Genomic DNA, 15,900 nt, shown 5'->3' on the forward strand with positions numbered 1-15,900 from the left:
TCTACATTCACAGTAGAATTCTTTCCGGAAATGAAACTAGGAGCCAGGTGGCAAAGGCTCACACAGACATGATCCCAGTGTGGTGAGGCAACTTTTGTAATCCCAGGACCAGGGAGGCAGAGACAGGAGGATTGTATATTTGAGGCTAGCCTGAGTTACATACTGAGACTTTATCTCAAGAAACAATAGCAATAATACCAAACAAAAAAGTTGCTGTAAATAGGCAGATAAGCCAGGAGCCCCCACTCTAGCACCTGTTAAGTCAGAGATGCTAGGAATATGCAGGAAACAAAATAATGCTAATATTTTAATTTTGAAGGCATAACCCTGCCCCCTCGGTGATTTTTGGGGTCCTCAGTGATTTTCAAGGATGTACTGGGGTCCTGAGTGCAACAGATTTGAGGATTGTTGTACTAGAACATTAAAGAATAACCAGAAAAAAAATCTGGTTGTGGTGGCATGCTTTGGGATAATGCTCTTGTACACTGTAAAGATTTGTCACCCGTATTGGTTTAATAAAATGCTGATTGGCCAGTAGCCAGACAGGAAGTAAAGGCAGGGCAACCAGACTAGGAATTCTGAGAAGAGGAAAGGGAGAGATGCAGTTGTCATCCAGAAGCAGAAGAAACAAGATGAGAATGACCCACTGAGAAGAAAAGGTGTCAAGCCACATGGCTAAACAGAGACAAGAATTATGGGTTAACTTAAGTTGTAAGAGGTAGTTAGTAATAAATCTGAACTACAGTCCAAATAGTTTATAATTAATACAAGCCTCTGTGTGTTTCTTGGGATTGAATGGTTGTGGAACTGGGTGGGACAGAAACTTCTGCCTACAGAGGCACTTGCCTTTAATCCCAGCTCTTGGGAGGCAGAGGCAGACAGATGTCTGTGAGTGAGGCCAGCCTGATCTACACAGTGAACGAACTCCAGCAGAGTCAGGTTGCATAGAGAGATCCCGTCTCAAAAAGAAAAAAAAAATAATATTTAGGGGTTCTAAAGACTACCTTTCCCAATGGCTGCTGTTGCTGGGGCTGCTCTTTCCCAGAGTTGGTTAAGATGGGAAGATGTTTGAGTTGAGTTATGAAGGAAGGGAGCAAGGGAACAAGCATGGGTTGGCTCTGAGAAAGAGTACACAGACAAGAATAGAAAGCAAAGACGGGGAGACAAGGCTTGGTTTGTGGGAGGAATGCTGAGGTGTGTGACTGGATCACAAAAGCCAGGGGAAGAGGGGCCGCATAGGCAGAGGAGACCCAACCACAGGCTGTCGGGCCTTTCGAATTTAAACTTAAAAACACAGCATTCCAAATGACACCTTGCCATTCCCCTCAACATCCTCCCTGCTTCACGTGATGCTGGGCGTTCGTACAGCACGTGGAGGATATGGACGGGATGCAATGTGCAGGGCAAACACTGCTTCCAGCCTGCCAAGGTACTTTTCTTGTACCATCTAACCATCAACAAAGGTAGAGCAGACAGTCCGAAGGGCTGATGGAGTGAAGTGAGGCCCATCTCACACAGCTGGTTAGTGACAACCCTGCACGGTGTCATCTGACAACTCTTCAGTTCTGAATTTGAGTTCTTCCCAGATCCCATTTCTCTGCCATCCAGCCTACTGCTTTATCACAGAGGTAATGCCAAAATAAAGAAGATTCAAGCATCAGGGCACCGCTTGAGTCAAAGGGCAAGCTTACTTTGTTGGGATGAAATCAAGGCCCCCTCAGCTTTGCCTTCACTTCATGAGATTTGTCCTCTGGTTAGATCTGTTGAGTTAGTCTTAACTGTTGGGGGGATAGTCAATCACACTGTGGACCCCAAATTTGCATTTGCATTAATTAAATAAAATTAGCCCCGGGTCAGGAGGCTGAGTTAGCAGTTGGTTGACAGAAAGTAACCATAGAGCATCAGAGGGCATCTGGGAGAGATGGGAGCCACAGGAAGTGGTTGGGAAGGTTGAGTGGCACAGGTTTTTCTGGTTTGGCAGAGTCAAAGCATGGGGTCTTTTGGAGACCCAGCAAGGAAGGAAGGTTAGCTTTTTGCTACTCAGCCTCTCTGAGCTAGTAGGTTTTCACCCCAGCCTTTGAGTCCCGAGTCTTATTTATGCATAGAACAACAGAGATTTAGCTAAAGCTACCGTTAGCAACAGTGACAGAGCCTGTGGCTGCGGGAACAGAATTCCTGCCAGGCTGCAGTCTGAGCAGCCAGGCTGTTGCTAGAAAAGGCAGCCAGTAACCGCAGAGTTGCAGTCGCTGGCGAAACAAAGGTAGAGAGCGCAGCTACTGTGCTGAACTTAAAACAACAATTAACCTGTTACCAACATTCTAACAAACTATGGGGGAGGAAAACAGCTTGGGAAGACTCGTCATCTGTAGAAGGGACAGGAGGCAACCATTTCTCTAAAATCCCCAAGCATGGTTGGCTTTACACAACTTCGTATTCTGTACGCTAAGGAGGGCTGTGAGAAGAACAGAAGAACGTCACTCACTAAATAGACATCCAGCACTGAGGCGTTGTCGTCCTGCATTTCCAGGGAGTTTGGCTCAGCAGTCAGGTAGATGGTCCCCTCTTCCAAGGTGAAGGTTGAACTGGAAGGTAACCCTTTGCTGGAAAGACAGAGATGAATAATGAGTTTGTGGCCTATAGAACAGATCCAAGGACATGCCCCAAGCTATGGTTAAAGAGGCTGAAGTGGTGAATTTTGGGTTGATTTTTTTTCTTTTTCTTTTTTGTGAGTCACCCTGAAAATGTGGCCATTTAGGTTTAAATTAAAAAAATATTTTAGTAATAAGTATTTTTTTTTACTTTAAATACAATTTTACTAATAACATCTTTTCTCCCGCCCCCCGCATATGACAGTTCACAGTATTCGCAGGAAGTGATCTGAGGGTCCCATCTTGCAAACCAAGGGTCCTGTGGATGTAGACGCTCTGGAATCTCTGGTCTTGAGTGTCTGGTTTTCACTTCTGATCGCTGTGCTCCTTTCATCCATCCATCCATTGCTAGTTTACAAAAAGCCCTCCTGCGTCCCACCGTTCCTCCCTCCTCCATTTCTTTTCATCCTGTTTTTGGGCCTGAAAGGTTCAATGGCTTCCATGGTTCTCAGGCTTCAGTGTATACCAAAGTCCCTGAAGGGCTGGTCACAAGGCAGCTTCTAGGATCTTCTGAACCAGAGGGTCTAGTGTGGAGGCCATGAACTACATTCTGACCAAGCCCCAGGTGATGCTCATGCCGGGTTGCTCCAAGGACCACAGTTGGAACAACATGGAGTGCTATTACGTACTCTAGGAGGATACCTTATGAGGACCACCCAGGGAAACAATAAAAGCCTGAACAACACGGATAGCTGGCATTGCTTTATTGTGGCATTACACATCCAGTATCCACTGATGAAGGAGCTGCTCTGTTTTTTTTTTTCTTAAATCATCTTTTCTTTCTTTCTTTTTCTTTTTTTTTGAGCCAGGGTTTTTCTACGTAGTCCAACTGTCCTGAAACTCACTATGTAGACAAGGCAGGCCTCAAACTCATAGAGACCTGGTTGCCTATGCCTCCTGAGTGTTGGGATTAAAGGCATATACTACTATCCTTGGCTGAACTAGCCTGTTTTGCTATATTTAAATTGGGTATCAGCCAGGAACGTGCAATCATCCTTCTGCATCTGAAATAAAAGCGATGCTTTTACCCAGCAGAAGTTTCCCATGGTTTTCAAGAATAGAACATTGGAAATAGCAAGCCAAGAGGATGGTAGTGTGTCTGATCATGCAGGTGTAAGAAATTCCATTTGTGGTCTTCCTGGGTAACCTGTATGAATATGTGTCAACTGCCAGCTAAAAATAATAAAATGTATTATGAAGTATAAAGAGATAATGTAAGAAGAAAGCCCAAGTTAAGTCAATGTATCTATAGCTTATAGCAAATTGTTTTATCCCTCAAAGATGCCTCACACAGAAAAAAGAAGATCCAGGCCCCAAAAGATTTCACCCCAATGCCGTGGAGTGTGTGGAGTAAGAGAATGCTCACTGGGAAATTGCTATTTTTTTTTTTTTAAACTGCACTGTTGATTTCCCAGGCATCCCTTTATTTGTAATCAATTTATAGTTTCTCAGCCTGTGAATTTCCTACGTTCGTCTTAGGAGTCCTTTCTAAGTGAGGGTATCGGTCTTGGGAAAAAGGCCCTCAGGATCTAGTGGCAGGGCCAGAGGGCCCACCCTTTCTTGGACTAACAGGGAGGGAAGATCTATTTTAGAAGAGACGCTATGTGACCGGGTTTCAGAGTCTGGCAGCGTGCCCGGGTTCTGTACCATTGAGTTCTGCCAATGTACCCTCCATCTAGAGCTTCTGAGGGCCGGAGACCTCTCACGTACCACGAGCTGCACAGGAAACTGCATCCTCCTGGTTCTGCTTTTGTCTTGTAAAAGCCTAGGGGGTCCCGGGACCGCCTGCCACTCTGCTCCTGATAAGTCATAAGCTTCTCACAGATGAGCGAGCTGCAGGGGAATCCATCTCATCACGGTCCTTTTGGCAGTGGACATTCAGGGCGCTTTGATGCCACAGGGGCTGTCGTCTGTCTGCCAAGTGACATCAGTTTGGCTTCACACAGAGCCTTAGCTTGGCTGGACCGTTGAAACCGTATATCAATAATTAAAGCCCGGAACACTGATTTCTGTTTGCTGACCTAATGAGTGTTTTTACGGCTCGTTTTCACAGGCACATGTGTTCGGGGAACAGATGGACCTCGCCACAGCCGCGGTTTTGGTCTTTTAAAAGCTGTCTTCTCACTGCCTCGATTAAAAGAGGAACGGCATAACGAACCACACAGCATAGGGAAGTCAGGGTGTGAAGCCACAGCTCTCGCCCGAATCCACGCTCTTCCAGGGGTTCCCAGCAGCATCGCTCTTCTTAGCTTTTCTGCTGAGAACTCTTTAGATTTCTTTTTATTTTATGTGTATGAGTGTTTTGTTTACACGTCCATGCCCGGTGCCCTCAGAGGCCAGAAGAGGGCATCAGATTGCCTGGAACTGGAGGTATAGACAGTTGTGAGCTGCCATGTGGGTGCTGGGAATCTGCAAGAGCAACAAGTGCTCGTCACCCCTGGGCAGTCTCTCTAGCCCTCTTTATACTGCTGATGAACCTTGGAAGAAAAGACACTCAACTGCCAAGGATTCCCCAGAGAGGATGCAAACTCTCCAACGCCGAGTTTCTTTCCAACACCTGCTCTATGCATTTTATTATTTATTTATTTATTTATTTTTGTTTTCAAGACAGGGTTTCTCTGTGGTTTTGGAGCCTGTCCTGGAACTAGCTCTTGTAGACCAGGCTGGTCTCGAACTCACAGAGATCCGCCTGCCTCTGCCTCCCGAGTGCTGGGATTAAAGGAGTGCGCCACCACCGCCCGGCTGCATTTTATTTTGTAACTATAAATTATATTTTTAACTGTTTTAATTCCATCATCTGCACATCCTATATCCGTTAGCATCCCACATTACTTCGTCTTTGCCTTCTCCCCCTTTATCTTCCTTATCTCACTTTGTACTGGACACATAAAAAATAGATTTGCATCCATTTCATAATGGCTACTAATACATTTTATCTTACAACAATAACTAGAATTTTCTTGTTTCCTTCACGAGTTGCCTCCAAAATTAGAAAACCAACACACAGAGTTTATAGTAGTGAGGCTATATAAATACCATTTAGTGCCAGGCCGATGGGGAGTTAGTGTTATAGTTTTGCCTCTGGGCTCCATGTCACGATTGTTGGGCCATGTTCCTGGCATCAAGACTATCGGGCTCAGCGGGGTCTCCGGCTCCCTCCTCACTTTTGCTTAGATTCATGCCACATTTTAGGCTGCGCGTGTTATAAAGTTTCTGTCTTTTAAAGCTGACTGCACTGGGGCGGGGGGACAGGACACCAAGGTAGGGCAGAGTCTGAGCCAAAGCCCCGCTTCTGTGATGCCCTGCCACGATGCAGGTCAAGTCGTCACCTGGGCACAGAACCCTGGGGCTCCTCATCCACAGAGGGGCTGGCCAGCCCATCTCACAGCTCCGCGCAAGGGACCAAGCCTCACGATGTGGGTGAGAGTCAGACCGACCCGAGGGAAGGCTTTTCATTAAGAACAGAGGAGAGAAGCTCTGGGGCTGTGCCTTGCCCTTTGATGAGGTCTCTTTGCATGGATGGATTTATTACGAGTGCTTAGACAGGATGCCTGTTTTGGTATTCAAAGCTTTGCTACTGGAGCACTAACCGATAACACCGTGGGTAGAGAGCTCTCCTTGCAGGGAAAACCACAAATACAGCTGGGACTCACTTGCTGGATGCCAAACCTCATTTGGTCTTAGAGCCACATGCTGCTTTTGTTCCCACAATGCCCAGGTGGGAAGCAAAGGTCAAAATGCCAGCTCCAGTCCTACTCTGACAGGGGAGGGCAGAGGCTGTTGCTCTTCTTAGGAACTGGCACCAGACTTCCCATTTATAGCCCGGGAGCTATCACTGTGCAGCAGGCTCGTGCCCCCTCCATGACTGAATCCGGGCATGCTGAGATCTCTGGCGGAGTGAGGAGGAATGTCTACAGGGTTACCCCAAAGGCCCAGAAACGTGGGAGGCTTTGACCGTGGCTGCAACATCCACACTACCTACCGGCTGTCCACACTCCTAACCACTGCTGCCTCTGGGAGCGTGGCCTTTCGGACAGCTCCTGTCTTTTGGGCTCTGCGATCAGGAGTATGGCTGCTGTTCTTCCTTCTCCACTTCTGCTATTATTAGGCCAGGAGACAGCCAGCGTGCAGCACAGTGGGCAATCTCAAGTACTGATTGATGACTGCCTGTGGCTGTAGAGCTTGGCGTAACCTCCCTGTTTACGGGCATAAAGCCTGCTGCAGAGACAGCACCAAGCTGGGGTTTGCAACAGACAGACAGAGAATGAAACAGGAAGGGCCTGCTGCTCTGAGAGCTGGCCTCAAGCTAGCTGAGGGCCTGCTGCCCTCTGAGAGGAGCCAGCACAGTGTGACTAGAAGCTGGAGGAAGGAACCTGCGGGGAACCTCACCATCTCTCTCTCACCCGTCTTTCTAGCAGCCCAGCCCAGCCCAGCCCAGCGAGGAAGCACACATGCACACGCCCGTTTAAAGCTGGTAGTTATGTAAATATGTACGTATGATCATGTTATACATAATAAGCTGGCCCTGCTAAGGCTGAGCCTCTTGTTAGGTGCTTTGTACTTCCCAGCTTTAACTCTACCTTGTTTAAACACGGGTCACCCAGGCCTGACTCTGGAGCAACAAGGAACACATTCAGTCTCAATCCGTCCAGTCTCTGCCAGAATCAGCATCCCTTTCTCCCGGCCCTTTTCAAGAGAGTCCAAGTTCCAGCAATAATGGTTCAGTTAAAAAGAAAGAGCAGGAGAAAAACAGACACGTGACAGAAAGTGTCCAGGATGACATCTTAAGTATTTGGCTTTCCCAAAAGGAGCAGGAGTTGATATTTTCTGTTTCTGACAACATCAGGAATTGAGGGCTGGAGAGATGGCTCAGAGGTTAAGAGAATTGCCTGCTCTTCCAAAGGTCCTGAGTTCAATTCCCAGCAACCACATGGTGGCTCACAACCATCTGTAATGGGGTCTGGTGCCCTCTTCTGGCCTGCAGGCATACACACAGACAGAATATTGTATACATAATAAATAAATAAATATTAAAAAAATATCAGGAATTGAATCCAGAGTTGCAGGCAGACAAGGTAAGCATTCTACCATTGGCCTCCATATCTACCTCACAATGGGTATGTAGATGTTAAAACAAGAAAGAAATGAGAGAAACTCCTGACAGAGAAATGTTAATTGGGATAGATCATAGGCGAGATGCACAAAAGGAAATGACCAGCTCCCCCAAAGCAGGCAGAGAGACGTTAGTTTTATGACCTTGGAGTCAGCAGGAGGGAGAGGCAGAAGGGAACTTCCTGAGGAGGAGGCAGGAGAATTGCCAGGAGTTCAAGGCTAGACTGATTAGGTACTGGGTTTGGGGTTGGCCTTGACTACAGAGTGAGACTTATCTTAATAACAAAACAACTAACCACTCCCCAAATTATATTTTAATAATGAACTATCAGCACTAAAAAAAATCTGATTCTACCTTTTTATTTATTTATTTAATTTTTAAAAAAGATTTATTTATTTATTATGTATACAACACTCTGCCTCCATGTATGCCCGCATGCCAGAAGAGGGCACCAGATCTCATTATAGATGGCTGTGAGCCACCATGTGGTTGCTGGGAATTGAACTCAGGACCTCTGGAAGAGCAGTGAGTGCTCTTAACCACTGAGCCATCTCTCCAGCCCCTACCTTTTTATTTATAAAACAATACACCATTCAAATATACATTGATAGCCTACTTCATTGCAGGTACTATATTAAAAGCAAAAGGCAAGCTGGTAAATAGTTCAGACATGGCTAGGTCGCCAACAGAGCAAACTTTCAAAAAAAAGCAGGGAGAACTTTTTAAATGTCATTGATGGATACATGCACATGTGCGCGCGTGCACACCACACACACAGACACATATACAAACACTGTACACATATATACTATGGAACACTATATAGCCTTGGAAAAGAAGGGAATCGTGCCATTTATATTGACACAAATAGATTTACTGGACATTATGTACAGTGAAATAAGACAGACATAGAAGAAAAAAAATACAGAATTGAGTTCACATAGGTACAGAATTTTACGGGAGGAAACAGGCGGGAACGATGCTGGTCAGATTTTTTTTTTAAGTTTGGCTATGCCAGACGAGCATGTTTTAGACGCCCAGTTCACAGCACAGAGGTCACAGTTACTACCAGTGCATTGCACACGTGAGATTTGAAAAGCAGCTGACTCAGCCGGGCGGTGGTGGCGCACGCCTTTAATCCCAGCACTGGGGAGGCAGAGGCAGGCGGATCTTTGGGAGTTCGAGGCCAGCCTGGTCTACAAGAGCTAGTTCCAGGACAGGCTCCAAAGCCACAGAGAAACCCTGTCTCGAAAAACCAAAAAAAAAAAAAAAAAAAAAGGAAAAGAGANCCAAAAAAAAAAAAAAAAAAAAAAGAAAAGCAGCTGACTCGCCATTTTGTTATCCACAAATCCAACCATGTGATGTGAGGGACATGTAAGCTAGCTTGATCATGGTAGTATTCCACAATCTACACACACGTCACACTATGATGTTATATATTTAAAACACACATCATTTTTTTTTTCCTGACACAGGGTTTCTCTGTGTAGCCCTGGCTGTCCTGAAACTAGCTCTATAGACCAGGCTGGCTTCAAACTCACAGAGATCTGCTTCTCTCTACCTGGGATTAAAGGTGTGTGCTACTGCTGCTGGGATAACTCATCATTTTTTACGTTGTCTTTTTATTTCTTAAAAGAATTTATTAAGACTTACTTATTTTATGTATATGGTGCTCTTATATATGCATGCAATAACTGCACGTATACCTGCATGCCAGAAGACGGCATCAGATCCCATTATAGGTGGCTGTGAGCCACCCTGTGGTTGCTGGGACTTGAACTCAGGTTCTCTGGAAGAACTGCCAATGCTCTTAATCGTTGAGTCATCTCTCTAGGCCAGACGATATTTTTATTTATCAGCTATACCTAATTAAAGTGGGGGGAACAAAACGCCCAAACCAAAATAGTTTGGGAAGTGGCTAATAAAAGGAAGTATGTACCTACATATTTTTATTATAACATATAAAATGTAAAACATCCTTACATCCCCAACAAGTCCAAGAATTACAACAAATCAAAATGTATACTCAATTATTAAATTAATTTCTGTCACATTTCACAACACCGATGGCTTCAGCTCTCTGGGAAAGTATGTTCTTCTTAATGATCAGACAGGACTCCTGCCCAGAGCTCACACTTGTGTTGAGTGACTCCCGGGGGTGAGGCTGAGAAGTGTCTGAAAACCCTACAGCTCAGGCATTTCCCCAAATACCCAGAAGGGGGTGGGGGGGTATTTCCGAAGATAAACTTCATTGCTCCTTTCAGCCAGAAACAAGATGCAAAGGTCCAAGGGCAGGGACCTTTTAATCATAGGGAGCGATGGCCTTGCTGGCTCACAGAAGCAGTACGCTACATGGGAGCTAGGGTGAGAATCCGGGTAGCTGAGATCTGATAACCACGCAGTTCTAAGGGGCTGAGTATGCCATATTTGAATAAGGCACGGAATTGTTCTGGACCTCGGGCTGCCTCCTCTGTAAAAATAAGGAGTTTGGATTTGGTGAGGGCCTTTTGACTCCCAAATAGCTTTTGACTCTCAGCCTTAAATGTTCTCTTCACAAAGTGTGCAGTTGAAGTGGCCGGTTAGAGAGACAACACGCTGAACTGGAAATGCCTTTCCTTGGCCAAACGAAAGAAACAGACGAACGTTTGTGTTGCAGGGTGTTTGTTGACACCGTGTGAAGACGTTACGAGAGCTGGTTAGGAACAAGTCTATGCGATTATTAATTATTATATGCGATTGTTAATTTTATAATTAACAATACATCTCCATGTCGTTATTTGCAGGACGGTAGTCTTAGCCCAGAGTGCCTCGGAAAGGGCTGTTACAGGTCTAATTTGTGGAGATGAGGCCATAGAAGTAGCTGTAACCTGTTCCGACATGACCTGTGTCGTTACACAAGTGAGAAATTTGTGACACACGCAAGGAAAATGTCACATGATGATAAACAAAACAAAAAGCCACACCCCAGGGATGTCAAAACCTACCAACACACTCCCAGAAGCCACACCAAAATCAGGACAAGTTTGTTCACGGTCCCAGAAGCAACGGATCCTTGACAGCACCTTGATCGGGGACTTTTGGTTTTGTAGAACTCAGAGACAACACATCTCTGCCACGGTAGCATCCACTCAGCGGCACTTTAAATGGCAACCTCACACAAGAGTCATAGTGGGTTAAGTGATTAATGTGAAACCTCAGCCTCAGTGAATAGAAGGATCCACTAACCTTCCCTCCCTTCTGGTAACCCATCAGACCATTTGTGGGGAAAAGCCATCCTCCTCCTGAGATACGGTCTCATGATATAGCCTTGACTGGCCTGGAACTCACTATGCAGACTTGGGTAGCCTTGAACTCACAGAGATCTATCTGTCCCCATCTTGAGGGCTAAGTCTGAAGTCATAGGCCACACCATGCCTGATAGGAAAAGAACTCCTTCTTGATATGAATTCATACAGGAAAGAAATCCATATTGAAATGTGACAAGAAAGCATAAGTGGGGTGATTTGGGGGAAGGAGAGGAATAAGAAGGGAGGGCAAGGAAATGGGGGGGGCAGAGGAAGAGAATAGATGAGAACAAAGTTTAGCGACACACAATGTGAAAATGCTGTGAAGAAACCCACTATGCTGTACGCTAACCAAATAAATTAATAGAAAAATGGGTACTTTTAAGTACCCGGAAAAAAAAGGACAACTCCTACCCTTCATTAAATACTATATTTTCTGTCCTTAAAAACATAGGGCTTTCGTCAGTAAAATAATTGTATGATGTGATGTCCACACTTGGCAAAGAGGGCATCATTTAGAAAATCAACAATAAAATCGAAAAAGCTGCTGGAAAACAAGTCTGAGAAGAGATTAGAAGGACAGCCTGGCTCTCACAAATGCCCTATGCACTGTAACAGTTAACTGCTGCTGGAATACCATACGCAGGCCCGGGCTTTACCGAACCGTTAGCGTCAGAGAGGAGCAAACAGACAGGAGGGTCTCTCATACATGGCTTGGCCAGCACCACATTAGTTATGGGCTTCCACTTGCATAATGAGACAATATCGCGGTGACTGCTAGTCTCTGAGGTGCATGCCGGCACTGTGTCCTGAATCATTAGGGACATAAACAGTTTAGGGACAAATAAATTGAGCAGAGCTCCAGTGGCCACAAAGGGAGGCGCCTGCCTGGTTCCCTCGTCGCAGAGATGATTTGGCGTTATGGGCATGCTGGGAAGAAATGAGAACTTATTCTGGCTTCTGAATTATCTGAATTAATTATCTCTGGCTGTAGCTCTTTATAGATCAAAGTGTTAGCTGTCAAGTTATGGGTCAGAACGAGGTGTTCTGTTTAAGCCAAAACTTTAAAGTGCATAGAAATGCCAACAGGCCTAGGAAGTTGCATTTTTTAAAAAATTATTTTTATTTCATGTGCATTTGTGTTTTGTTTTCACGAATGTCTGTGTGAAGGTATCAGATCCCCTGAAACTGGTGTTACAGGCAGTCACGAGCTGCCATGTGGGTGATGAGAATTAAACCCAGGTCCTCTAGGAAGAGCAACCAGTGCTCTTAACCACTGAACCCTCTCTCCAGGCCTGGTAGCTGTACTTTTAATAACAAAGTTTTGAAGCAGCTGAATCTAGAATTATCTTTACTTTAAGCAGTGGTTCTCAAAATACCCTTTTACAGGGGTCACCTAAGACCATCAAAAACACAGATATTTACACTACGATTCATAACAGTAGCAAAATTACAGTTATGAAGCAGCAATGAAGATCATTTTATGGCATGAACTGTATTAAAGGGTCGCAGCATTAGGAAGGTTGAGGACCACTGACTGAAAGCGAGAGGGAAGGGCAAAGCAGTGACATCCAGTCTGGAGATGGCGTGGCACACCTTTGAGAATGATGGAGGACCAGGAAGATATGGCCAAGAATGGGACGGGAGACGGTTGCCTAGGGACACTGCTGGTGTCCCCTGATCTAGAATGGGTACTCAGTCTTCTGCCCAGTGGACTAAGACCTCACTGGTGTGTGTGAACTTTGACAGCAAGGTGTTGGTCACGTCAGCTATGCAGCCACTCACCAGGTCCCACTCAACTCCTGCCGTACAGAAGGAGCCATTCGTAAGCAAGTAAACAACACAGTGTTGTGTTGAAACACGAAACCGCCATTTAACAGTGCTCACACACCTGGCTTCCTGCTATGTCTCAATGTGCGAAGCAATTTGTAAACATAAATATTACAGTGTAAAACCTGTCATTGAAATCGCCCCCTCCTGCACTTGTGTTCTACCTGCTCTGAAGAACACTCACTTTTCTGTCTCCGAGCCTGAGCTAATCACCAGCTGTCTTAATAACTGCCTGTCATCCAATATGTGCCTAGGTCCTATTTGCATGAAACAATTTACTGGTGATTACTCTGAATGACTGAAAATACTCATGCTGAGGCTCCTGCACAGCACGATCTCAGAGGGGCTGTCTCATCAAGAGTTGACTTCGATGTCTCTCAGAAGCTCTGGCCCTTGCCTCCTGGGCGCCCATCCACATGTTAGCTGGACATGGAGTGCTGCTCCATCACTGGGAGCACACACTGTAGTCATAGCCTCACAGACAGGGGATAAAGTCACTCTGTTGTGGTTTGGATTTGGATGGATGCTTCCTGAAGGCCCAGATTCAGAGCTGGTTCCCAGGATGGTACTGGGAGGTGGGGGTGGAACCCAGTGGGAGGTGGAACCTAGTCAGAAGGCTTTAGTTATTTTTTTTGGAGCATGACTTTGAAAGGCACAGTATGATCCATCTCTTTTGTTTGTTTGTTTGTCTTTTCCTGGAAGGCCTTAATTCTTAACTCTTCACATGTGCTTTCTGCCTTTGCTAAGTGTGAGGCCCACCAGAGAGACCCAGAGCATTGGGACTGCAGATCTGGGACTTGAATCTCTATACTTGTGAGCCCAAGCATACCTTTTTAATTTTTAAATGTATTTTTATTGTTTTTAATGTAGATATTTGTATCTGAATGGGGGTATGTGCGTGTGAATGCAGGTGCTTGCAAAGTAAAGAGGTGTTGGATCTCTTGGTGTGGGAGTTCCAGGAGATTGTGAGCCCCTTGACATGGCCTCTGGGAACTGAACTGGAATCTTCTGGAGGAACAGCAAGTTCTCTTAACCATGGAGCCACCTCTCCAGCCCCATCTTTTCTCTTTATAAGTCATTTTGCTGAAGTAATAGGAAGCTGGCTCAGACATCCATTTTATTTACACAGGGTTGAGATGAACTACAGAAGCCCAGTAGCTGCCATGTTTCTTGTTAGTGAGAAAGAGCTAGCGAACAGATGCTTTCTTTTCCACCTAGTGCTGGAAGTCCCCCGGGGTTAGCGCCATCATAGCCTCCTTGGCTCAGCAAGGTAAGAACATCTGTGAAGATCCAGGGAAGCTACCCTTATAATATCTGCCACTTGTGATCAATACGTATTGGCTATTATTAGCATCATCACAAACATCATTACATACAGAGATTTTTGCCGAAGAGGATCATGTGGTGAATTAGAAACAGGGAACTACTCAACAGCTTCACTCTAAGGTCCAGATTATCACCTGTCAGACCAGTGTAGAGACTCTGGGGAAATTCTCTGTTTGTGTCCAGACCATGCCCACCGTCGATGAATGCAGTTCCCACACAATGCCAGTTGGTATTTGACTTTACATTAATAAGATGAAAGTGAAATAAACGTCTTTCAGAACTCTACCCATTTGTTAATGGTATGAGTGATTTTGTTGATGTACGGGAGGATAATTTCCCAACATGAGATTATTTCCTCCATTTGTGTGTGATGTTGACAGTGAAACAGCCATAGCTACAGTGTACTTCTGAGTTAAAAGAGCAGATAATAACAAACAATAAATCTAGCTCTGACTTAAGAGTGCTTATGAATCGCCAAAGAATAAGCATTTAAAATGTAATCTCTCAGTGCGCTGTCGTTGAATGCTAGGAAGAAATGCATACATAATAGCCCGGGATTACATTGTATTTCCACTATATGAACACATACACATAATCTCAAAAGTACCGTGGAGACTTAGCAAGAGATCGGTTTTGAGTACTAACTTCTAAGAACATAATTCATTAAATGAGAGTTCATGCCATCTCATGATGAATAATGGCAGAGCCTAGCAGCGGCTGAACTGAGGAATTTGACAGTTGATTTTCGTAAGTCAGAAGGAGAAAGATTCAGCATGCCATTGCAGAAAAGGCGAAAGAAAACATTAGGGACTGATTTTACCATGGGCTGTTGAAGTTGCTGCTTCCATTGGATTAGCTACAGCTCCTGGCAAAATGATGGAACAGGGGATGCTGGTCAGGGACCAAAGATCCTGGTGGGACTCCAGAACTGTGACAAGGGGCACGCAAATCCATAGGCTCATCTGGGATTGGTTAATAAACAGGTGTTAGACCCATGATTCAGTGAACAGAATTCACTGACTATATTTTGATTTTTTTAAAAAAGGAATAGCTTACCTTTCTTCAGCTCTAAAAATGTGAAATTTGAAAATGCGCCTTCACACGCAGAATACAGCAAATCCAAGGAAACAAACCCCACAGCATTCTGATGAACAAGAACTCATCTGTCTTCCTGCTAACGACCTACTTTGTCTTAGCCACGCTTGCTCCTGTTGAGGGAGGGATGCTCTCGAATAGCTCCCCTTGGTGCACTATAGCTGTCTAGGTAGGGCACTCTACCAATCGCCAGGAGCAACCCAGCACCCGTGGTAATGAGAGCTTAGGCCAGCCTTGCTGCAAGCACATAATGAATAACCCACCCAGAAGACTTGGCACAGGGCCTGGCCTTGACAACATGTAATTAACCCTGGCTGTAATTCTCCGTGACACAGTTCCAGAGGACAAAACAATTCCAGGGAAAACACATGTTCCTTCAAGCAGCTTAGGTGGCTGGTTAATGATTTCAGTGAGTTGGCGCCATTTCTTACAGCAAGGGGGACAAATCACCAGAAAGGTCTTTGCACTCCAGGCTGGTTCTGCCTCTATCTGTTTCTGTTATGTGGGGTGAGTAATACCACTTTTATTCACCCAGGTTTCCTGCTGCTGGGGCCCATGTCTGGGCTCATGGCTCTGATGCAGGCGTGGTCTCTGCTGATGTCCA

At 45.3% G+C, this 15,900-nt stretch overlaps 1 protein-coding gene across 4 annotated transcripts in view; it reads right to left on the minus strand.

Moving 5' to 3' along the window:
* Nucleotides 1-15,900, minus strand: part of Pip5k1b (phosphatidylinositol-4-phosphate 5-kinase type 1 beta) — a 257,063-nt gene that overhangs the window by 10,656 nt on the left and 230,507 nt on the right. For all 4 annotated transcript variants that reach the window (XM_050158598.1, XM_050158605.1, XM_050158582.1 and 1 more), the window contains one exon: nt 2,483-2,600. In XM_050158598.1, the coding sequence (XP_050014555.1) occupies nt 2,483-2,600 (118 nt within the window). The remainder of the gene's footprint in view (nt 1-2,482; nt 2,601-15,900) is intronic.

This window comes from Alexandromys fortis, unplaced genomic scaffold (assembly GCF_014885135.2).
Source record: "Alexandromys fortis isolate MF-2015 unplaced genomic scaffold, M_Fortis_MF-2015_v1.1 scaffold_10, whole genome shotgun sequence".
NCBI classification, from domain to species: domain Eukaryota; kingdom Metazoa; phylum Chordata; class Mammalia; order Rodentia; family Cricetidae; genus Alexandromys; species Alexandromys fortis.